The following is a 25378-nucleotide window of genomic DNA, read 5'->3' as shown; positions in this document are numbered from 1 at the left end:
TAAGAATATTTCTGTGAGAGAAGTGATCAGGCTGCTGTCAACAGGAGTCTGCTGTATGGCAGAGGACTGGTGCAGATAAAGGGGGGGAAGGGAGTCTGCTGTATGGCAGAGGACTGGTACAGATAAAGGGGGGGAAGGGAGTCTGCTGTATGGCAGAGGACTGGTGCAGATAAAGGGGGGGGAAGGGGGTCTGCTGTATGGCAGAGGACTGGTACAGATAAAGGGGGGGAAGGGAGTCTGCTGTATGGCAGAGGACTGGTGCAGATAAAGGGGGGGGAAGGGGGTCTGCTGTATGGCAGAGGACTGGTACAGATAAAGCTGGTGTGGGGGGAGGGGGCCTGTGGCATGAACAGGGTCAGACTGGCCCGCCGGAGGACCGGACTATCCCCCTGTATGCCCCGTCCTGATCGCTCCCCTCTTCATTGGTGGGGGGGAGCGAGAAACTTGAAGAAAAAAAAAGAATACTCATGTGACTGTGGCGCTCCCCGACTCCTCTCTGCTACGTTCGCACTGAATGTCGGGCGTGATGTCATCACGCCCAACGTTCAGTGAGGAGCACCGCAGAGTGGAGTCGAGAAGAAGAGAGAAGACAGAAGAGAAGAAGAGAAGAACGAAGCCTATAGAAAAGGTAAGTGGTGGAACGGAAGCAAGTGGGGAGCAGAGTAAAGGGGGAACACAGACAGTATGGCAGAGTGTGAACATGGGCAAAGACAGCATGGCAGAGTGTGAAGGGGAAGCACAGACAGCATGGCAGAGAGTGGAAAGGGACAAAGACAGCATGGCAGAGAGTGAACATGGGCAAAGACAGCATGGCAGAGAGTGGAAAGGGACAAAGACAGCATGGCAGAGTGTGAAGGGGACCAAAGCAGCATGGCACAGGGTGATGAAGGGAAGCCAGGAGAAGGGGGGAGCAAAAGCAGCATGGAGGGTGCAGTGTGATCATAAGGGGGCACAGCATGGTGATGAAGGGGCACAGTAATGTGCGTGTGATGGCACAGTGGGCTTGTGGCAATGTAATGTGTGTGTGGTAGGTGGTGGCTAACTAATGGGTGCTATTTTGTTTGTGGGGTGATGGTGGGGCAATTTAATTTTATAGTGGGGACTATTAATTTAAGATGGGGTGGTTTGGGGGCTATTAATTGAATGTGGGGCTGAGCTTGAGGAGCATGAGGTCTATTTATTAAATGTGAATATGAATTATTTAATGGCAGTGACGGTTGCAGGAAATAGGTATATTAAGAGTGGCTTTTCTCGCTGTCTTTTCACCCATTAGATTTTGCGTTTTGGAAGGTTTTTCAAGTATGGCTTAGCATGCACCTACAACTTGCTTCTTAGTAGGGTATGGTGATGAATATGAGTTGGGTTGAAGTTTGTTTGGTGGCACCTTCTTGTTTTTATGTGTTTTATCCTTCTATATTTTGTACTGGACTTTATTGGGCAAAGAGCCCTTCTTGGACTTTTCAGTTATTTTGGCAAATCAGCCGTATGTTTTAGTTGGTCCTTTTAAATAAGTTGGTGCCATCTTTTGTAAACCATGAGGAAATAGGTATATTTATTATACGTAAATGCAATTAATTTATTGCAGCGGCTGTCTGGAGGGAGGGAAATAGGTTTGTGGGAATACTATTACTTTAATCATGGGGCTGGAGGAAGGCCTAAGTATTAATTGTGGGTAATATTGATTTAACGCCGGGGCTGGTTGCAATTTTCTAAATGTACCCATTATTTTACCAAATAGGACCCCCAACATTCCAGGATCCAGACAAGCCGCAACTAAAGAAACCAGCAGCCACAGGTGGTAAAGGTGATAAGAACAGGTAGGATAGTCTGTCAAATGTTCTGAGTCTAGTGCAGGCTTGGCTAACCTGTGGCACTCCAGGTGTTGTGAAATTACAAGTCCCAGCATACCCTTCCAGCAATAATCTGCTATATATTGGCAAAGCATGTTTGGGCTTGTAGTTTTACAATACCTGGAGTGCCACAGGTTAGCTAAGCCTGGTCTAGTGGGACAATCCCGATTTTTGGTGACTGTTCTGCCCAATCTAAGGGGAGGGTCAAGACTGTGTACTCTTTATAAACACACTCCATTCTTAATATACTACATTATGGTGCTAGCTGTCCTTCGTGGGCTCCCTCTAGTGTCTGGTCTCGCCTCTATGATGGCTGGCCACACCCCCTCTGGTGGGCCCCTAGCGATGCAGTCCCCTGGTGGGCCCTTCATGCCCCAGTCCAACACTGGGCATGGATGGGGACTGGTGCAGATAGGGGTGGTGTGGTGGAAGGGGGGTCTGCGGTATAGAAGGGGACTGGTGCAGATAAAGGTGGTGGGGGGGATGGGGGGTCTGCAGTATAGAAGGGGCTAGTGCAGATAAAGGTGGTGGGGGGAGGGGGGGTCTGCAGTATAGAAGGGGCTGGTGCAGATAAAGGTGGTGGGGGGGGTAGGGGGTCTGCAGTATAGAAGGGGCTGGTGCAGATAAAGGTGGTGGGGGGAGGGGGGTCTGCGGTATAGAAGGGGACTGGTGCAGTTAAAGGTGGTGTGGATGGAATGGGAGAACTATGAGAAAAAACTATGAATTGTTTCCCTAGTTTGTGAGGTTTAACATCAGGATAATTGTTCCCACTCTTCATATATCCTCCAAAAATGTTATCTCTCACCAGAACTCTGACGTCATGGAGGATCCGGATCTCCTCAGTGTTTTTCTGGCGTTTCTCCTCAACTTTCCTTCCATGTTGTAGCGTCTTCTGTAATTCCTGATTTCGGAGCAGAAAAGATAGGGATACTCGTGCAGGGAATGTCCTGACTTTCAGGAAAAAACAGAAACATTAAGAAATAATTTACTCGGGGTGGACGAGGACATCTTCCTTGTACATCAGTGGACCTCAGTGTGACAAGGACCGACCACCTCTCTGGGGGGCGTACTGGTGGGTGTATGTACGTCTACCACCACTGGGGCTCAGTTATGATGTCTGATGTGCAGCGCAAAGCCAACGCAGTCGCTGTAGTGTGCTGCGGTTTATATAGTTGCACCTCAAGTTCCAATAAAGCGTTTATAGAGGAAAATGGTTTTGTTTACAGAGGTTAAGAAGTCTGGGAGAGTGTTCTTTGCTAAGTACACATTAAGTGCACATTGTACACCGTAAGCGCACAATGTACACAGTAATTGCACAATGTACACAGTAAGTGCACACTGCACACAGTAAGCGAACATTGTACATAGTAAGCGCACAATGTACACAATAAGTGCACACTGCGCACAGTAAGCGCACATTGTACACATTAAGCACGCCATTGCAACTAGTTTTGTGGAGTAATGCAAATACAGAGGGCAATTTTAGGGGTATATCTTATCTACTAGCAATGCAGAAGTGTGCACACCAGGTGCTTAACTATTGTGGGTCACATAAGAAGATATTGAAGGGATCCACAAAGTTTCTAGTGACACTGTGCCAGCTCTGAGCTCAGAGATTGGAAGCACATTGCACCTTCCTGGGGTGAACTTTGCTCAATGTAAAACATGGACAATGACAGAAAACACAATGGGCCTGAGTCATTAAGGAGAGTAAAGCATAAAAAAGGAGTAACATTTGCACCTTGGCAAAACCATGTTGCATCGGAGGGGGAGGTAAATTTCAAATGTGGGGACATATTTATAGTTGGGGTAGGACATGTCCTAGATCAACTTTAAATTTCAGTGTAATAATAAAGCTATTATGTGTCTGTGTGTTAGATGAAAAAACAGCCAGTATTTAACTTATGTGCAAAATAATAAACTTATTTGCACCCCTTGTATTGTAACATGGTTTGTCCCAGAGAACATTTACTCCTTTTTTGCCTTAATGACTCAGGCCCAATGTGTAGAAGAGACAGACCCCATGTTCTCCCACTCCCACAAATGATTAAATAATTCCGTAAATTAGGCCTGAACCATGTACTGTAGGAGAAAACAGAGATGTTTTATTTAATGACAGTGAGGTGTCAGGACGGTGGACGTAATGTGATGTTCATACTTTTGTGTATTGGACATCTTCAGATTTTGCCACCGAGGCACATGTCTAGTTAACGGAGTCTGAAGACACAATGTTTCCGCACTGCTCAGAGCCAGAGAGTAAGCGGTTGGATCACCGTCTACAGGGGCGCACGGAGGATTGTCGGGGGGGGGGGGGAGGTATCCCCCCGCCGACCCCCAAAAAAACAAAAAAAAAAACAAGAGAGAGCAGCAGCTCCGTTTCGCCAGCGCTGTCCTAAACAGCAGCCGCGGCGCTGTCTAAGAAGCGTCCGCGGTGGTGCGGTATACAATACAGCACCGCCGCGGACGCTTCTTTGACAGCGCCGCGGCTGTTGTATAGGACAGTGGCCACTTAGTTAGCGCAAGGGGGGTTTCTAGAGACTCAGAAACCCCCCCTGCGTGCGCAACTGGTCTATTGATGTCCGGGTCTATTAAACGTACAAGTTCCGCATTTCCTTTGATATCTATCCTGCAAACCTCTGGCCTCCTTCCTACTTCACAGCGCTGCCAAACAGAGGCCCCCACACAACACAAATACAATATAAACACGTCCATTCAGTACAATGTTCAGCTCAGTGATACCCAGATTTCCTATAAGAATTAAGGCCCATAAGGGACTTTGGTTGATTTTTCCTCGTGCTACAACACTTGGTGTAATAATGTGACTTAATATCAGTTGGGTCTGTGCCAGTAATGTAAGACCAGCAATACAGGAGGATTAAGCTTTATTGTGCTGTGTCAGAGAAACACATGACTTTATCTCTGTGTATTGTGACTGTTATAAACATGTAATTACCTCTGTCTGCAGATCCTGTCCCCTCACCCTGAAATTATTTACAGATGGATCTCAAAGTCCCCCAGTTCCTGCAACCTGTCCTATTTATATTATACTATATTATATTATACTATATTGTATTATATTATATTATATTATACTATATTATATTGTATTATATTATATTATATTATACTATATTGTATTATATTATATTATATTATACTATATTATATTGTATTATATTATATTATATTATACTATATTGTATTATATTATATTATATTATATTATATTATATTATATTATATTATATTATATTATACTATATTGTATTATATTATATTATATTATACTATATTGTATTATATTATATTATATTATACTATATTATATTGTATTATATTATATTATATTATACTATATTGTATTATATTATATTATATTATACTATATTATATTGTATTATATTATATTATATTATATTATACTATATTGTATTATATTATATTATATTATATTATATTACATTATATTATATTATACTATATTGTATTATATTATATTATATTATATTATACTATATTATATTATACTATATTATATTGTATTATATTATATTATATTACATTATATTATATTATACTATATTGTATTATATTATATTATATTATACTATACTATATTATATTGTATTATATTATATTATATTATACTATATTATATTATATTATATTATATCACACTATATTATATTGTATTATATTGTATTATATCACACTATATTATATTATATTATATTATACCAAAATGCAGGAAATAACGATACATTCTGCATTTCACCCTCACTGTGGGTGTCCTGAAGCGTTGACCTGGAGGCTACATATAGAGGAACCAGCCCCCCGACAGTGGTAGTTTGGTAGTGGGGAGGGCTGGGGGGATGCGGCCCTATTAGGAACAATAAAAAGAAAAAGTATTCTCAGGAGCATTGGGGACTGGTGTTTAGCATGAGTTATGTGTATATATTGTCTGGGGGGATAAGGAGATGTGGTGATTATATGGGAATTTGTAGGTATAGAGCATAAAAAGGTGATAATCAATAAAAGAGATGAGATAAGTAGATTTTTAACAGCAATTTGGCAACAGATGAAAATTAAATTTAAAATATACAACAATATAACATGTGGGAGGGAACTTGTAAATCCGGGGACAGATGTCTGGTGCAGCGAGTGGAGTGGGCCCTTAGTTCTTATTGTAGTGTGAGGGATCCCTGATATCATAGAGTCCGAATATATAACAATATGATTTACTAACAATACTGGCAGCAGAGTAAACGTAAGATGATCCTCGCTGCTTTCTGAGGATTTATTTACATTTATCCCAAATGGAATAAATTGGATTATTCAGTGTCAAACAAAGAAGATTCCCTGTGGTATTTGAGTATTTATTTTAATTAAAATAATAAAACCTTCAGTGTGTGTATAAATAAGGGGGGGGGGGGATTTCAGCCAGGGGATAGGTCACGGTCATACATTGCATCAATTACTGAGTTGTTTACATAAAGCCTAACAATTTACTTACAAAAAGAATGGGTTTCTTTATTTTAAGGTATGTTGGCTTATTATATTAGGATTATATTAATTCTCCCCATATTGTTGTGTACCAATGTATGTGTGTGTGTATAGGTGTGTAGTAGTGTATGTGTAGGTGTGTACAGGTGTGTGTAGTTGTGTATAGGTAGGTGTGTGTATAGGTGTGTATAGGTAGGTGTGTGTAGGTAGGTGTGTGTGCAGGGGGTGTGTGTAGGTAGGTGTGTATAGGTAGATGTGTGTGCAGGGGGTGTGTGTGTGTGTAGGTGTGTGTGTAGGTGTAGGGGTGTCTTCCAGCTGGTTTCTTACCTGTTACACAGCCCAAATCATTGTGGTAATAATACCCCAGGTCACAGCGACAAGTGCGTAGTGCACCCCGATCTGTGCAAGCGCTGAATGGAGGACAGTCTGTGTCCTGGGTACAAGATGCAGCACCTATAATCAGAGACAGGATGAGGCATGTGGTACAGTGTAGAATTAATATGTCTATGCCTATGGTTTAACTTAATTAATTACAGGGTGGATGAAAAGTAACAGACATAAGACTAACATTTATATGTTATTTGTTTGTGTAAGATATTTACAATTTTATATCTCGCAAAATGTTTGCTCATTGCGCTAGGTCTATTTATAGTATTAGGGGATTTTCTCAGGGTCGTGGGAAAATCCCCTAATACTAATATATATAGCTAAGCTCATTGCGCATCGCAGCTCTTACTAGGTAGGAGCTGTTTGCGGCGGCTCCTCCATTTTTTTATTTTTCTTCGATCAAGCCAGAAGATTCGTGGATCTTACAAATATTGTGCCCCCCTGGCTGAAGAACAGAAGACTTCAAGCAACAATGGGCCCCCCTGGGCAGAAGAACTGAACAGATTACAAGCATGGACATTTGGAAATACAAATTTATTTTGGACAATTTCAAGCATGGACATTTGGAAGTACAAATTTCTTTGGGACAGGGGTGAGCATGGACTTTGGATACAAATGTATTTTTGACTTTGTTTACAGCCATTTTGGGATTGAAAGCTGCTGACAACAGAGGAAAACTTAATTGGTGAGTATAGGGGATTTATTATTTTTAATAAAAATATATGGTGTACATGAGGGTGTTTACTGTCTTTATTGTGGGTTTATTATTTTTAATAAATGATTGTGGTTGTAATGAGGATGTGGTGATTTTGTAAACATTCTGTATTGTGGAACTACAGGTCCCAGCCAGCTGTGGGTGTCAGGGCATGTTGGCACTTGTGGACCCCAGGCTCCTATTTCAAGGACAAAATTAATAAGATCAGGCTTGAAATGGTATCATCTCCCTTGACAGGCAATCAATTCAGGCTCAATTCCTTTGTAGCGCCCTCTGACACTCTCTCTTCATTTGATCCCACAAATGAAGAGGAAGTTTCTACTCTCTTCTCATCTTCCTACTCTACCTCCTGTCCTCTTGATCCCATTCCCTCACAAATTGGTATGTCCCTGTCTCCTGTTCTCATTCCCCCTCTAACTAAAATCTGTAATCTCTCTCTTTCTACTGGTATTTTTCCATCACTATACAAGCATGCAGTGATTATTCCCATTTTAAAAAAACAAAATTCTGATTCTAACTCTCTTGTAAATTACCGCCCCATCTCCCAGCTCCCGTGCCCCTCCAAGCTTCTCGAGAGAATTGCCTACACTCGCCTCACACACTTTCTTACAGTAAACAACATGTTGGATCCTCTTCAGTCAGGTTTTCGCTCTCAACACTCCACAGAGACTGCGCTGACCAAGGTTGTCAATGATTTGATCACAGCAAAAAATAATAACCAATACTCTCTTCTAATTCTCCTGGATCTCTCTGCTGCAATTGACACTGTTGAGCACTCTCTCCTCATACAAACGCTACAATCCCTAGGTCTTGAAGGCACTGTCCTATCCTGGCTCTCATCCTACCTATCTAATCGCTCTTTCAGTGTTAATTTCTCTGGATCCACCTCTGCTCCGCTTCCTTTATGAGTTGGAGACCACAAGGCTCAGTCCTAGGTCCTCTGCTATTCTCTATCTACACCACTTCTCTTGGAAAACTAATTAGCTCCTTTGGATTTCAGTATCATCTCTATGCGGATGATACACAAATCTATCTATCCTCTCCTGATTTTTCACTGGCTGTGTTGTCTTGCGTTACTGACTGTCTTTCTGCCATTTCATCTTGGATGTCTTCTCGCCAACTCAAACTCAATCTTTCAAAGACTGAATTAATAATATTCCCACCCAAAAACAGAAGCTTCCTGCCTGACATTTCTATTTCTGTCGATAACATGACCATAAATCCCACCCCGCAAGCTCGTTGCCTAGGTGTAATCCTTAATTCACAACTGTCATTTATCCCCCACATCAACTCTATATCTAAATCATGTTACATACACCTAAAGAACATTTCCAGAATACGCACATATCTCACACAAGACACCACAAAAACATTAATTCATGCACTTATCATCTCCCGCTTCGACTATTGCAATTCCCTCCTTACTGGTCTTCCCAAAGTCAGACTTGAACCCCTACAATCTATTTTGCACGCAGCGGCTAGACTGATTTTCCTACTAACCGTTTGTCCTCTGCTGAGCCACTCTGTCAGTCTCTAGATTGGCTGCCTGTATTTCAACGAATACAATATAAAATTCTTCTACTAACATACAAGGCCATCAATAAAAATTGCACCGACATACATTTCCTCACTGGTCTCGAAATATCTCCCCACTCGACACCTCCGTTCTGCACAAGATCTACGTCTCTCCTCCACTCTCATCACATCCTCCCATTCTCGGTTACAGGACTTTTTCCGGGCTGCACCCACGTTGTGGAATTCCCTCCACGCACAGTAAGACTTTCCTCTAGTCTTCAAACCTTCAAGCGTTCACTGAAAACCCACCTCTTCAGACAAGGTTATGCTATTCCTCAGCCACCATCTTAATTTCCCTAGATTACCCTATTACCATCCTCTACACAGCTAACGCAAGACAACAACCCTCTGACCAACACTGCAACACACACAGCCCACTCAATACTTTTACCTTTGCTTTCTAGCTGGTCCATTGTGCAATATGATGTAGCTCATGCCCTTGTGTTTCTAACTCCCATTGTCCTATAGATTGTAAGCTTGTGAACAGGGTTCTCTTACCTCTCTGTCTGTATGTATTACCCAGTATTGTCTTATCAATGTTTATTCCCAATTGTAAAGCGCAACGGAATTTGCTGGCGCTATATAAATAAATGTTGATGATGATGATGATATGTATTACTCAAACCATCAGTATTGCACAAAGTGTTTGTAATCTGCACTTTACGTCAAAGGTACCTAACTATATTATAATTCTATGTGAATTTGGGCTGATCCGAAGCTCAGTGATGAATTTGCTTTTTGCTGTGAATTACAATGGCTCTTTTTAATGCATTGTCTGGCACCCTGGAATGGTCTGGGTCAGATAGAAGCACACATCCCTTGGGGCGGGGTCAGCACTCATTGACATGTATTAGCTGTAGAATTACCACAATATTCAAGGAACAGGTGGAGCGATCAAATGAACCGTATCCGGTTTCATGACCCAATGACAATTCCATCTTGCACCACTTTTCTTTTCTGCCACTGCTGTGTGGCAAAGTGTCCTAGATGTGGTAGGAACTGCCGTGTGTTTAAGTCATTGCTCTGTCGCTTACCATCCAGCCAGGTCGCTGCAGTCTTTGTTTGAAAATGTATGAAAATAATATTGTGTCAAAATTGCCTACCAATGACTTGAAATGAGTGTTATTGAGGTTAATAATAACATACGGGGGGGGGGGGAGCCAAATTATGTGATTTTAGCAAAAAAAAAGAGGGATTTTAGGAAAAAATAGGTAACCAAAACCAACACCAAAACACAAAGTTAATCCAGATCCAAAACCAGAACCAAAACCAGAACACGGGGGTCAGTGAAAATCTCTAAAATGAATACAAAAAGAGTGCTATAATGTTACCATCAAACACTGGGCTGTGGAGCATCGTGGGAACTTAGAGCAGAAGCTGAAGCTGGTGTGAAATACAAATCTATCACCGATGCTTCTTACTGGGAGGATTCTTGTATCTGTCACGGCACTTCTCCCTTCTTATCCTCCTTGACCTCTCTGCAGCCTTTGACACCGTTGACCACCCCCTCCTCCTTCACACCCTCCAGTCTTTCGGCCTCTCCGGCCCAGTCCTGTCCTGGTTCACCTCTTACCTTACTCACCGATCCTTCTCTGTCACCACCTCTGGGTCTCTCTCCCCCCCATCCACCCTTCCAGTCGGAGTCCCTCAGGGCTCTGTTCTGAGACCCTTACTCTTCTCTCTATACACCTCCTCCCTGGGTGAACTCATCAGCTCCTTCGGCTTCAGCTACCACCTTTACGCTGACGACACTCAACTATACCTCTCCTCTCCTGATCTCTCTCCCTCCCTCCTCTCTAGGGTGTCCGCCTGCCTCTCTGCCATCTCCTCCTGGATGTCCTCTCGATTCCTCAAACTTAACCTTGCCAAAACTGAGCTCATAGTTTTTCCTCCCTCTCATACCCCATCCCCTTCTGACCTCTCCATCACTGTCGACAACACCTCTATCTCCTCTGTCCCCCAACTTCGCTGCCTAGGTGTCATCCTCGACTCCTCTCTCTCCTTTGGCCCCCACATCCTCTCTCTTGCTAAATCCTGCCGCTTCCAGCTGCGCAACATCGCTCGCATCCGGCCCTTCCTCTCCCAAGATGCCACCAAATGCCTTATCCACTCTCTGATCATCTCCCGCCTGGACTACTGCAACCTCCTCCTCACTGGCCTCCCCCACTCTCATCTCGATCCCCTTTGATCCGTCCTTAACGCTGCAGCTAGGCTTATTTTCATCTCTCACCGCTCCTCTTTTGTCTCCCCCCTCTACCTAGCCCTTCACTGGCTCCCATTCCCCTTCAGAATCCTCTTTAAGCTCCTCACACTCACCTACAAGGCCCTCGCCAACTCCACTGCGCCATACATCTCCACCCTCCTCTCTATTCATGCTCCATCCCGCCCTCTCCCTTCTGCCTCTGACCGTCGCCTCTCTTCCCCCCTTATAACCTCCTCCCACGTGCGTATCCAAGACTTCGCCCGCGCTGCCCCCCTCCACTAGAACAAGCTCCCTCCCTCCATCAGAACTTCCCCTAATCTGTACAGTTTCAAACGGGCCCCTAAAAACCCACCTTTTTCTTAAAGCCTTTCTGTCTCCCACTTAACTTCCTACCTATCTTCTGCCTCTGTCCCCTGTGTCTCTCTGTCCTGTCCACCCCTCCCCTTAGATTGTACGCTTCTCTGAGCAGGGCCATCTCTCCTCCTGTTTCCACAACTTATAACTCTGCTCTCCAGCTACTTAGCCCTCCTCCTCAGAGGGTCCTCCACCACCACGTCCACTCTCGCTCCCTCCTCCCCTGGGGGTCTCCCTGTCTTCCCCGCGCCCTCCTGTCTTGGCCACGGTCGTTTGCGGATCCTCCATCCCCATTCCCCGCCCTCTCTAGCTGTGCATTGAGCTTACTGAGTTGCTGTGTTTACTGTACGGTGCTGTCTCCCATTGTATTGTAATTTTGTTTGTCTCTGTACGGCGCTGCGGACGCCTTGTGGCGCCTTATAAATAAATATTAATAATAATAATAATAATTTGTCTACATCACACATTCTATACTGCGTCTGCCCCTATCTGTCTACATCACACTCTCTATACTGCCCCTATCTGTCTACATCACACTCTCTATACTGTTCCTATCTGTCTACATCACACTCTCTATACTGCCCCTATCTGTCTGCATCACACTCTCTATACTGCCCTTATCTATCTACATCACACTCTCTATACTGTTTCTATCTGTCTACATCACACTCTCTATACTGCCCTTATCTGTCTACATCACACTCTCTATACTGCCCCTATCTGTCTGCATCACACTCTCTATACTGCCCTTATCTATCTACATCACACTCTCTATACTGTTTCTATCTGTCTATATCACACTTTCTATACTGCCCCTATCTGTCTACATCACACAATCTATACTGTTCCTATCTGTCTATATCACACTCTCTATACTGCCCCTATCTGTCTACATCACACTCTCTATACTGCTGCTATCTGTCTCGAACACTTGCTCTATATTGTGACTATTAATCTGCTTTGTACCCTCTATAAATTTCCTAACTGTATAGCTCTCTCTCTATACCATAAGTTTATTATCAGAGGATCTACAGGGAACAAGCCCCCTCCCCAGATATACTGTGACCCTGTATAGATAACTGACAACATACTGGGATGAAAAGTTTCAGTCCCTGGAACAGTGATCGGTGTCTCGTTGGTCTCCTCCCTGGTTGTATAGAGCAGGTCTGGTCCTGTAGTAACGTTACTCGTGTATGTATCTGTAATATAAACATGTAATTACTGAGCAGTCTAATATGTCATTCTCATCTCTGTCTACATCACACTCTCTATACTGCCCCTATCTGTCTACATCACACTCTCTATACTGCCCCATCTGTCTACATCACACTCTATATACTGCCCCTATCTGTCTACATCACTCTTTATACTGCCCCTATCTGTCTACATCACACTCTCTATACTGCCCCTGTCTGTCTACATCACACTCTCTATACTGCCCCTATCTGTCTACATCACTCTTTATACTGCCCCTATCTGTCTACATCACACTCTCAATACTGTCACTAATTGTCTATGTGACTGAATCACTTATTAGCAACTTGTGGTATAAATTTATTTAAAGGAAATATCGCAGGGTGCTTATTTATATAATTGCAAACATACTTATTTTTTATATTGTGTAGATTTTGGTATAGGAAAACTTTATTTCTGAGACCAGGTGAGAAAATATGTTGTTTTTCTGTGTTAACCATGCTAGAGGACATGCATTATTTCTGATGTATACAGTATATCTGATACAGTAAGTCTCTGTATAGGAAGTATTTTGTGTATCGTGGTGTAAGGAAATGCCTTGTTTGGGGTTTTGCAACTTTTCTTGGGGCATTCTATTCTTTGGAGGACATATGCATTCTGCAACTGTTGAAACAAAGGACCCATGTTAATCTCCTGTTGATTAGGCCTTTTGATGTGTAAGGGTCTAGCTCCTGAAGGCATGGGACGATTTAAATAGACTGCTGTTAGATTTTCACTGTGTCTAAAACAAGATCCAAGAAATCACAGCAAAGTGTAAGGATATCACAGAGAAGTGTAAATATTGTTAGCATTGCATTGCATGTAAATCCATGTTTGGGTAAACAAATTGCATCCTGATTCTAAAAATAGCCTGTGAGGCTGTGTCCAAATCTGTATAAAAAGCCCTGTCTTGTATTGAAAATTGTTCTTCTTGCTTCATCTGACCTGCTCCCTGGTACCTTCAACCAAGGTGAGCAAATATACATCACTTGCTTCAAAGACCTGCTTGGAAACTTCTCTATCCTTGTGACCTACAGATTAGACCCAAAATCTAATCTGTTCTCTGCTGTTTCTGAGGTATGGACCCAGCATCCGGTACCACCATTATGCCCGCTACCCAGCAGCTCTGGCCAGTGTGATAGGCCACGGAGGATCCATCCGCTGCAACCCTGATCTATAGGAAGAGGTCAGGAGAACTAACCAAGGTACACCAGTAACGGGGTACACTCTCAGCGTCAGTTACCCAGAAGAAACCCGGAACTGGATGCCGGTAAGGAATCCAGTGGTGGCAGCTTTTTTAACCCCTCCTACTGCGGCAAGAGGGCGCATTTGGGATAAAGAAAGGGAACAATGGCAAAGAAAGCTCAGCCGGTTCCCAGCAACAACAGACAGGGTGGTATAGGTGGTCCATCCTGTCAGAGTGTATATCACACATTCTATATTGTAACTATCAATCTGATCTACAACCACTATATTCTTCCTATCTGTACAGAGCTCTCTCTATCCCATATGTTTATTATCAGAGAATCTAAATTAAACAAGTCCCCTCCTCAAGATATACTGTGACCCTGTATGAGATAACTGGATGACATACTGGGATGTGATGTTTCTGTCGCTGGAACAGTGGATTGGTGTCTCGGTGGTCTCCTCCTTGGTTATATAGAGCAGGGTCTGGTCCTGTAGTAACGTTACTCGTGTATGTATCTGTAATATAAACATGTAATTACTGAGTAGTCTTAAATGTCCATTCTCATCTCTGTCTACATCATACTCTCTATACTGCCCTTATCTGTCTACATCACACTCTCTATACTGTCCCTGTCTGTCTACATTACACTCTATATACTGCCCCAATCTGTCTACATCACACTCTCTATCCCTGTGACCTACACATTAGACCTAAAATCTAATCTGTTCTCTGGCTGTTTCTGAGGTTGGACCCAGCATTCGGTACCACCGCTCTGCCGCTACCCAGCAGCTCTGGCCAGTGTGATAGGCCACGGAGGATCCATCCACTGCAACCCTGATCCATAGGAACAGGTCAGGAGTACCAGCCCAGGTACACCAGTAATGGGGTAGCCTCGCAGTGTCAAGATACTCAGAAGAAACCCGTTTCTGGATGCTGGTAAGGAGTCCAGTGGTGGCAGCTTTTGTAAGCCCCTCCTACTGCGGCAAGAGGGCGCATTTGGGATAATGAAATGGAACAGTGGCAAAGTAAGCCCAGCTCATTCCCAGCAACAACAGACAGGGTGGTATAGGTGGTCCATCCTGTCAGAGTGTATATCACACATTCTATATTGTAACTATCAATCTGATCTACACCCACTTTATTCTTCCTATCTGTACAGAGCTCTCTCTGTCCCATATGTTTATTATCAGAGAATCTACAGGGAACAAGTCCCCTCCTCAGATATACTGTGACCCTGTATAGATAACGGATGACATACTGGGATGAGACGTTTCTGTCCCTGGAACAGTGATCGGTGTCTCGGTGGTCTCCTCCCTGGTTATATAGAGCAGGTCTGGTCCTGTAGTAACGTTACTCGTGTATGTATCTGTAATATAAACATGTAATTACTGAGCAGTTTTATATGTCATTCTCATCTCTGTCTACATCACACTCTCTATACTATCAGTGTCTGTCTACATCACACTCTCGATACTGTCACTAATTGTCTATGTGACTGGATCACTTATAAGCAACTCGTGGTATAAATTTATTTAAAGGAAATAGCGCAGGGTGCTTATTTATATAATTGCAAATGCACTTATTTTTGATATTGTGTATATTTTGATATAGGAAAACTTTATCTCTGAGACCAGGGGGTAAATGTATCAATCTGAGCGTTTTCCAGCAGGTTTGAAAAAACAATCAGATTCTAGCTATCATTTATTTAATACATTCTACATAATGATAGCTAGAATTTGATTGGTTGCTATAGGCAACATCTCCACTTTTCAAACCCGCCGACAAACTCTCAGCTTGATACATTTACCCCCAGGGAAGAAAATTTATTGTTTTTCTGTTTTAACCATGCTAGAGGACAAGCATTAATTCTGATGTATATATCTGATACAATAAGCCTTTGTTTAGAAAGTCATTTTGTATCTTGGTGTCTTGTTTGGGGTTTTGCAACTTTTCTTCGGGAATTCTATTCTTTGGAGGAAATGTGCATTCTGCAACTGTTGGAAGAAAGGTACCATGTTAATTTCATGTTGATTAGACCTTTTGATCTGTGAGGGTCTAGCTCCTGAAGGCATGGGAAGATTTAATTAGACTGCTGTTAGATTTTCACTGTGTATCCAGGAAATCACAGCAAAGTGTTACAATATCACAGAGAAGTATAAATATTGTTAGCTTTGCATTGCATGTAAATCCATGTTTGGGTAAATAATCTGCATCCTGAATCTAAAAATAGCCTGTGAGGCTGTGTCCAAATCTGTATAAAAAGCACTGTCTTGTAATGAAATTGTTCTTCTTGCATCATCTGACCTGCTCCCCGATACCTTCAACCAGGATGAGCAAATATACATCACTTGCTTCAAAGACCTGCTTGGAAACTTCTCTATCCTTGTGACCTACAGATTAGACCCAAAATCTAATCTGTTCTCTGCTGTTTCTGAGGTTTGGACCCAGCATCCGGTACCACCATTCTGCCCGCTACCCAGCAGCTCTGGCCAGTGTGATAGGCCACGGGGGATCCATCTACAGGAACTCTGATCCATAGGAAGAGGTCAGGAGAACTAACCAAGGTACACCAGTAACGGGGTACACTCTCAGCGTCAGTTACCCAGAAGAAACCCGGAACTGGATGCCGGTAAGGAATCCAGTGGTGGCAGCTTTTGTAACCCCCTCCTACTGCGGCAAGAGGGCGCATTTGGGATAAAGAAAGGGAACAATGGCAAAGAAAGCTCAGCCGGTTCCCAGCAACAACAGACAGGGTGGTATAGGTGGTCCATCCTGTCAGAGTGTATATCACACATTCTATATTGTAACTATCAATCTGATCTACAACCACTATATTCTTCCTATCTGTATAGAGCTATCTGTGTCCCATAAGTTTATTATCAGAGGGTCTACAGGAAAAAAGCCCGCTCCTCAGATATACTGTGACCCTGTATCGATAACGGATGACATACTGGGATGAGACGTTTCTGTCCCTGGTACAGTGATCGGTGTCTCCGTGGTCTCCTCCCTGGTTGTATAGAGCGGGTCTGGTCCTGTAGTAACGTTACTCGTGTATGTATCTGTAATATAAACATGTAATTACTGAGCAGTTTTTTATGTCATTCTCATCTCTGTCTACATCACACTCTCTATACTATCAGTGTCTGTCTACATCACACTCTCGATACTGTCACTAATTGTCTATGTGACTGGATCACTTATAAGCAACTCGTGGTATAAATTTATTTAAAGGAAATAGCGCAGGGTGCTTATTTATATAATTGCAAATGCACTTATTTTTGATATTGTGTATATTTTGATATAGGAAAACTTTATCTCTGAGACCAGGGGGTAAATGTATCAATCTGAGCGTTTTCCAGCAGGTTTGAAAAAACAATCAGATTCTAGCTATCATTTATTTAATACATTCTACACAATGATAGCTAGAATTTGATTGGTTGCTATAGGCAACATCTCCACTTTTCAAACCCGCCGACAAACTCTCAGCTTGATACATTTACCCCCAGGGAAGAAAATTTATTGTTTTTCTGTTTTAACCATGCTAGAGGACAAGCATTAATTCTGATGTATATATCTGATACAATAAGCCTTTGTTTAGAAAGTCATTTTGTATCTTGGTGTAAGAAAATGTCTTGTTTGGGATTTTGCAACTTTTCTTCTGGAATTCTATTCTTTGGAGGAAATGTGCATTCTGCAACTGTTGGAAGAAAGGTACCATGTTAATTTCATGTTGATTAGACCTTTTGATCTGTGAGGGTCCAGCTCCTGAAGGCATGGGAAGATTTAATTAGACTGCTGTTAGATTTTCACTGTGTATCCAGGAAATCACAGCAAAGTGTTACAATATCACAGAGAAGTATAAATATTGTTAGCTTTGCATTGCATGTAAATCCATGTTTGGGTAAATAAACTGCATCCTGAATCTAAAAATAGCCTGTGAGGCTGTGTCCAAATCTGTATAAAAAGCACTGTCTTGTAATGAAATTGTTCTTCTTGCATCATCTGACCTGCTCCCCGATACCTTCAACCAGGATGAGCAAATATACATCACTTGCTTCAAAGACCTGCTTGGAAACTTCTCTATCCTTGTGACCTACAGATTAGACCCAAAATCTAATCTGTTCTCTGCTGTTTCTGAGGTTTGGACCCAGCATCCGGTACCACCATTCTGCCCGCTACTCAGCAGCTCTGGCCAGTGTGATAGGCCACGGGGGATCCATCTACAGCAACTCTGATCCATAGGAAGAGGTCAGGAGAACTAACCAAGGTACACCAGTAACGGGGTACACTCTCAGCGTCAGTTACCCAGAAGAAACCCGGAACTGGATGCCGGTAAGGAATCCAGTGGTGGCAGCTTTTGTAACCCCCTCCTACTGCGGCAAGAGGGCGCATTTGGGATAAAGAAAGGGAACAATGGCAAAGAAAGCTCAGCCGGTTCCCAGCAACAACAGACAGGGTGGTATAGGTGGTCCATGCTGTCAGAGTGTATATCACACATTCTATATTGTAACTATCAATCTGATCTACAACCACTATATTCTTCCTATCTGTATAGAGCTCTCTCTGTCCCATATGTTTATTATCAGAGGATCTACAAAAAACAAGCCCCCTCCTCAGATATACTGTGACCCTGTATCGATTACGGATGACATACTGGGATGAGACGTTTCTGTCCCTGGAACAGTGATTGGTGTCTCCGTGGTCTCCTCCCTGGTTGTATAGAGCGGGTCTGGTTCAGTAGTAACGTTACTCATGTATGTATCTGTAATGTAAACATGTAATTACTGAGCAGTCTAATATGTCATTCTCATCTCTGTCTACATCACACTCTCTATACTGCCCTTATCTGTCTACATCACACTCACTATTCTGCCCCCATCTTTCTACATCACACTCTCTATAATGCCCCTATCTGTCTACATCACACTCTCTATACTGCCCCTATCTATCTACTTCACACTCTCTATACTGCCCCTATCTGTCTACATCATACTCTATATACTGCCCCTATCTGTCTACATCACACTCTCTATTCTGTCCCTATCTGTCTACATCACACTTTCTATACCGTCCCTGTCTGTCTACATCACACTCTCTATACTGCCTCTATCTGTCTACATCACACTCACTATACTGTCCGTCTTTTTACATCACACTCTCTATCTTGCCCCTCTCTGTCTACATCACACTCTATATAGTGCCCGTATCTGTCTACATCACATTCTCTATACTGTCCCTATCTATCTACATTGTACTCTGTATACCACAACTATCTGTCTACATCATACTCTCTATACTGTCCCTATCTGTCTACATCACACTCTCTATAGTGTTCCTATGTGTCTACATCACAGTCTCTATACTGTCCCTATCTGTCTATATCACACACTCTATATTACGACTATCAATCTGAACTACACCCACTATAATCTTCCTATCTGTATAGAGCTCTTCCTATCTGTATAGAGCTCTCTCTGTCCCATAAGTTTATTATCGGAGTATCCAGAGGAAACAAACCCCCTCCTAAGATATACTGTGACCCTGTATAGATAACGGATGACATACTGGGATGAGACGTTTCTGTCGCTGGAACAGTGATCGGTATCTCGGTGGTTTCCTCCCTGGTTGTATAGAGCGGGTCTGGTCCTGTAGTAACGTTACTCGTGTATGTATCTGTAATATAAACATGTAATTACTGAGCAGGCTCTTAAGTCAATACTGTAAGGGTAAAATTGTATGATTATTGATTTAATATCTATCAAGCAAAGCGTTCTTTACAGATAAAACCCAAGAACTCAAAGCTGGGGGCAGCAGAAGAATATTGGCTAAAAACCTGGAAAGAGATAACGCAGAAAAAAGAAAGAATTGTTTGAACTTTGTATTGTATTTGAACAAAATAATTTTCTTTCTGAGGTTGAGAAAAATAGCTTTCTCTTTAATGAAGTTGAGAATTGTGGGAGTGAGCTTTTACATGTAGATATTACAAGCGGTTTTAATCTGTGTGAAAATTTGAAAATGGTGCTTATGAATGTTCTCAGAAATCAGGAGGGTTTGTTATGCCTATAAAGATATGTTACAAGATAAAATGCCATCTGTGAGCGAGAGTTGTTTAAGTGAATATATTTGTACTTTCAAAATGGAAATCACAGCATCTGAAAATATGTGTAAATATTTGGTGATGGGAGATTTTGTTGAGAAAATGCTGAGTGATTTGTAGACACAATGTGAGGTGTCTAACGAGAGTACTCTGATTTATGAGAGGAGCAATGTTGCTTTCAAAATGGCTGAATGCCTGGAACCTTTTGAAAACTGGTTCATTGAATGTTTGTAAACCTGGAAAACACATTAGAGTCATTCAATGGGGCTGTGCTAGGTGATGATGAGAAAGGAGTGGCTTTGAACACTCGCCCAGGTCACATCACTTTGACATTCCCTGTTTGTGATATTAGGGACTGCTCCTTTGTGGAAATCATGTTTTCATAACATGGAACGCAGAGCATCACAGTTAAGCTACACAGAGAAACACGTAAACAAGTGTCTTATTAGCTGTCCACTGAACAAAAATATTCACTGGTTACCTGATAATGGTGTGCAAGCGTGTTACATGCAATAACACGCACTGATTGGGAAATGTGATTAATGGCAGTTACTGTAATCCCTAATGAATAAATGTGAATCTCTATAGAAAAGTTTTTTTGTTTTTTTCTCTTCACAGAAGATCTCCAGCTACAGAGAAAGACACTTTAGGCAATCCAGATTGAATTTATCCAACTTCCAATGAATAGAAGTTTGCAATATGTTTTGGTCCACAGCTACAACAAAAATAAGTAGAAACTAATGAAGGATTTAAATAACGTAGACTCTGCTAAGTAATGATTACTGTGTTTTGGAAAGAGATATTAGACTTTATGTGATATTAGCATAGCAAATGTTTGAACTAGGTGGTTTTTCTGTATGTTGTAGAAGGTCAGTGTTAGGAACCCCTCCAGCCGGCACAACACAACCCGGAGTCTACTCTGCCAGTCAGGTGTTCACTGGAGCCCCTGATGGTGGGGACAGACTGGGCTGCAGACTGACAGAGGGTCGTGAAGTGTGTACCGGCTGGGGAGAACCCAGGCAAGAAGAGTCAGGTCCACGCAGAGGTCAAAGGTCGGCAGCAGGTAACAGTAACAATGAACAAGCTGAGGTCAGAGGTCACAGGCAAAGTAGCAGAACGAGTAAACGCGCCAAGGATCAGGGTCACAGGAAACACAAGCGAAGTCAAATACGAAGCCAAGGGTCATACACGGGAAGTCAAAACGTAGATACAGGAAACAGGAACTGGAACAAGCAGGTCAGCAGACTGGAGCACAGAAGCTATAACCGGCAATGAGGCAGCAGACCTCATTGCCTTAAATACAACCCACAACCAATCAGAACCTGCCCCTAGACAAGGCCACACTTGTAGGCTAATTGCCAGCACCTAGCAAGACCAATCAGGGCTTAGCCCTGAAATCCACACCTGCAGGCTAATGCCTGCTAATTCAGCCACAGGCTAAATCTGCCTGATTGTCCCTAGAGCGCATGCGCGCCTGGCTGCCAGGACACGGCGCTGAGGAAGCGTCCGACCGTTGCCTTGGCAACGGTCGGGAGTTGGAAGGAAATGACGTCCCGGTCGTCATGGTGACGGCCGGGACGTTGGGACCGACAGGAAGCGAGCCGCGGCGGCTGTGAGTACCGCCGCGGCTCGTGACAGTACCCCCCCCTTGAGGAGGGGTTAAGGAACCCCGACATCCCGGTTTCCTTGGAAATTTTTTAAAGAACTCCTTCAACTGTTTAGGAGCATCGAGTTGTCTCCGTGGGATCCAAGACCGTTCTTCTAACCCACGATTCCTCCACTGCACTAGGAAGTGCACCTGACCTTGCACTTTTTTAGAATCCAAGATCTTCTGAACAACGTATCTTGGTGATCTGTTTGATTTTCTCTCAGGCAAATTTGAAGACTGGATTTGAGTAGGATATAATACCGGCTTCAACAGAGAACAGTGAAATGTGTTGGGAATTCTCAACGAGCCCGGAATTCTTAACCTAAATGCGACAGAATTAACCTGCTTGATGATAAGGAACGGGCCGATGAACTTGGGACCCAACTTTTTGCAAGGCTGTCTGAGTTTAATGTTTTTTGTAGACAGCCACACTCTCTGGCCCACCTTGAAGGAGCAGATTGTACGGTGGCGATCCGAATTTTTTTTTGCGACAACTGAAGCTTGTTTCAGAGATGCCTGTACTTTCCTCCAGATAACTCTGAGATCTCTTGCAGTGGAACGGATCTCCTGGACACCAACTGGGTTAAGCGAATACAGGGAGTTAGATCTGGGGTGAAAACCATAATTGCAGAAAAACTGAGAAGTTTTAGTAGATGAATGACAGGAATTGTTACAGGCAAATTCCGCCCAGGGTAACAAGGAAGACCAATTATCATGGAACTCTGACGTGTAGCATCGCAAAAACTTTTCCAAGGACTGGTTAACTCTTTCGGTCTGCCCATTAGACTGAGGGTGATATGCGGATGATAAACTAACCTTGATTCCGAGAAGGGTACAGAAAGATCTCCAGAATTGCGCTATGAACTGAGAACCCCGATCGGAAACTATGTCAGTAGGGAGTCCATGGAGCCGGAAAATATGTTGAATGAATAAGACGGCCAAATCCCGAGCTGTAGGCAGTCTGGGTAAGGGAACGAAATGGGACATCTTGCTGAACCGGTCTACCACGACCCAAATGGTATTGTGTCCTGCAGAAGGTGGTAGATCCACTATAAAGTCCATGGACAAGTGGGTCCATGGTTTTGCAGGTGGTGCCAAAGGAACTAACTGGCCTATTGGGCGGATCCTAGGAACTTTGTTTCTGGCACAAACCTCACATGAGAGGACATGACTCCTGACGTCAGCAGACATAGATGGCCACCAGACTGTACGGGAAAGGATTTCTAACGTCTTGAAAATTCCAGGATGCCCTGCAACCCTACTGTTATGCGCCTCTGCAATAACCGCCTTCCTTAGATGGACTGGAACAAAGAGACGTCGATCCGGAGTAGTATCAGAGGCTAATTTCTGGAATCTCTGAAGTGTGATACTCAGATCTTGGGTCAACCCGGCATGGATTACAGAAGGAGGAATAATGGGCTCTGGGATAGTGACTGGAATGTGGTGTGCCGAGAAACTTCTGGAAAGGGCATCTGCCCGGACATTTTTGGAGCCTGGTCGGTAGGTGATCAGGAAGTTAAACCGGGTAAAGAATAACGCCCACCGGGCCTGTCTGGGATTTAAACGTTTGGCTGACTGTATATATTGTAAATTCTTGTGATCGGTAATGACAGAGATCTGATGTGAAGCACCCTCCAACCAATGCCGCCACTCCTCGAAGGCCCATTTGATTGCCAATAGTTCTCTATTACCGACATCATAGTTGGCCTCCGCTGAAGAGAACTGACGGGAGAAATAAGCACATGGGTGCAGACGATTAGTATGAGGATCCTTCTGCGATAGGATGGCACCGGCACCGATGTCAGAGGCGTCGACCTCAAGAATAAATGTCCTAGCTGGATCCGGATGTCTAAGGACCCGAGCGGAGACAAAGGCCTTTTTCAGGCTTTCGAATGAGGCTACTGCTTGGGACGACCAATTAGTTGGATCCATTCCTTTACGGGTCAGAGCGACAATGGGAGCCACAATGTCGGCAAAGTTGTGAATGAATCTCCTATAATAATTGGAGAAGCCCAGGAACCTCTGCACCGCCTTAAGATTGTTGGGTTGCACCCAATCCAAAATAGCCTGGACCTTAGCTGGATCCATGGAGAATCCCTCAGAAGAGATTACATAGCCTAAAAAGGATACCCTCTGCACCTCGAACTCACCTTTTTCCAGCTTAGCGTACAGGTGGTTCTCTCGTAATTTTTGTAGAACTTGTTTGACGTGAGTCTGATGGGCGGGCAAAGATCTGGAATAGATGAGGATATCATCTAAATAGACGACCACGAAACAACCAAGGAATTCCCGAAGAACTTCATTGATCAAGTCCTGGAACACTGCAGGTGCATTGCTAAGGCCAAACGGCATGACCAGATACTCGTAGTGGCCAGAGTGCGAATTGAATGCCGTCTTCCACTCATCTCCTTCCTTGATACGGATGAGATTATACGCTCCACGAAGGTCGATTTTTGTGAAGACCGTAGCCCCTCTCAATTGATCAAAAAGTACGGAAATGAGCGGGAGAGGATAGGTGTTCTTAATTGTGATAAGATTCAATCCCCGGTAATCTATACAGGGTCTTAGCCCTCCATCCTTTTTGGATACAAAGAAGCATTCTGCTCCTACGGGAGATTTAGATGGCCTGATAAAGCCTTTCTCCAGATTTTCATCGATGTATTCCTGCATGGATTTGGTCTCGGGAACAGAGAGAGAGTACAGGCGACCCTTAGGCAACTTGGAACCAGGAATAAGCTCGATGGCACAGTCGAAGTCATGGTGAGGTGGTAAGGTGTCAGCAGCTTTCTTGGAGAACACATCCCAGAACTCATGATATTGTGAGGGAAGCTGCTCCGGAATAGACTGAATCACCCGCAGGGGCAGTGACAAGTAGGACTGTGTACAATAAGAGCTCCACTGGACAATTTCCCCTTTTACCCAGTCCATGACAGGGTTATGACGGGAAAGCCATGGGTGGCCCAAGATCAAGGGAACTGAGGAACAATCGATAAGGAGGAAGGTTATTGACTCTGAATGGAGAGCTCCGATTTTTAATTGTAGTGGCGAGGTCTCCCAGGAAATCTTGCCACCAGGCAACGGACCTCCATCTAAGCCACAGACAGTAATAGCGGACTTGAGTTCTACCATCGGAATTTTAGCAGCGCGTGCGAACCCAATGTCCAGGAAGTTGCCTGCAGCTCCACTATCAACGAAGGCGGACAGGTCCATTGAACGAGCACTAAACGTGAGTTGTGCAGGGATCAATAAGGCATTTTTCGGGGAGACAATCTGTAGACCTAGGTGAACTTTCCCCTCGTTCCCTAGGCATGCTCTTTTCCCGGCTTATTCGGGCAGGAACGGGAGAAGTGGCCTTTTGTGCCGCAATAGAGACATAAGCCCTGTGATCTTCTCTTGTCTCTTTCCTCAGGGGAGAGACGATACGCTCCCAATTGCATGGGTTCCTCACCATCCGTGGGAACAGGAATGAAGCCGGATAGATGTGATGATGTCTCCTTTTCGGTTTTCCGCTCTTTAAATCTCCTATCGATTTTAATGGAGAGGTGCATCAGATCCTCCAGAGAGGTAGGAGATGGGTACTGCACCAAAGAGTTTTTGACCTGTTCCGACAGGCCAAGACGGAAC

The 25378-nt window shown here is 43.5% G+C and overlaps 1 protein-coding gene across 3 annotated transcripts in view; it reads right to left on the bottom strand.

Moving 5' to 3' along the window:
- Positions 1-25378, bottom strand: part of LOC142159396 (uncharacterized) — an 83075-nt gene that overhangs the window by 26774 nt on the left and 30923 nt on the right. Inside the window, exons 8-14 of one of the 3 annotated variants that reach the window (XM_075214257.1) lie at positions 19575-19682; positions 18664-18771; positions 16961-17068; positions 15268-15375; positions 12679-12786; positions 6681-6806; positions 2656-2801 (exon numbers count right to left, since the gene is read on the bottom strand). In XM_075214257.1, coding sequence (XP_075070358.1) covers positions 2656-2801; positions 6681-6806; positions 12679-12786; positions 15268-15375; positions 16961-17068; positions 18664-18771; positions 19575-19682 — 812 coding nt within the window. The remainder of the gene's footprint in view (positions 1-2655; positions 2802-6680; positions 6807-12678; positions 12787-15267; positions 15376-16960; positions 17069-18663; positions 18772-19574; positions 19683-25378) is intronic. The other 2 variants (XM_075214259.1, XM_075214258.1) reach the window with 2 other exon arrangements.

This window comes from Mixophyes fleayi, chromosome 5 (genome assembly GCF_038048845.1).
Source record: "Mixophyes fleayi isolate aMixFle1 chromosome 5, aMixFle1.hap1, whole genome shotgun sequence".
Taxonomy (NCBI): Eukaryota; Metazoa; Chordata; class Amphibia; order Anura; family Limnodynastidae; genus Mixophyes; species Mixophyes fleayi.
This window is presented reverse-complemented; position numbering and strand designations above follow the sequence as displayed.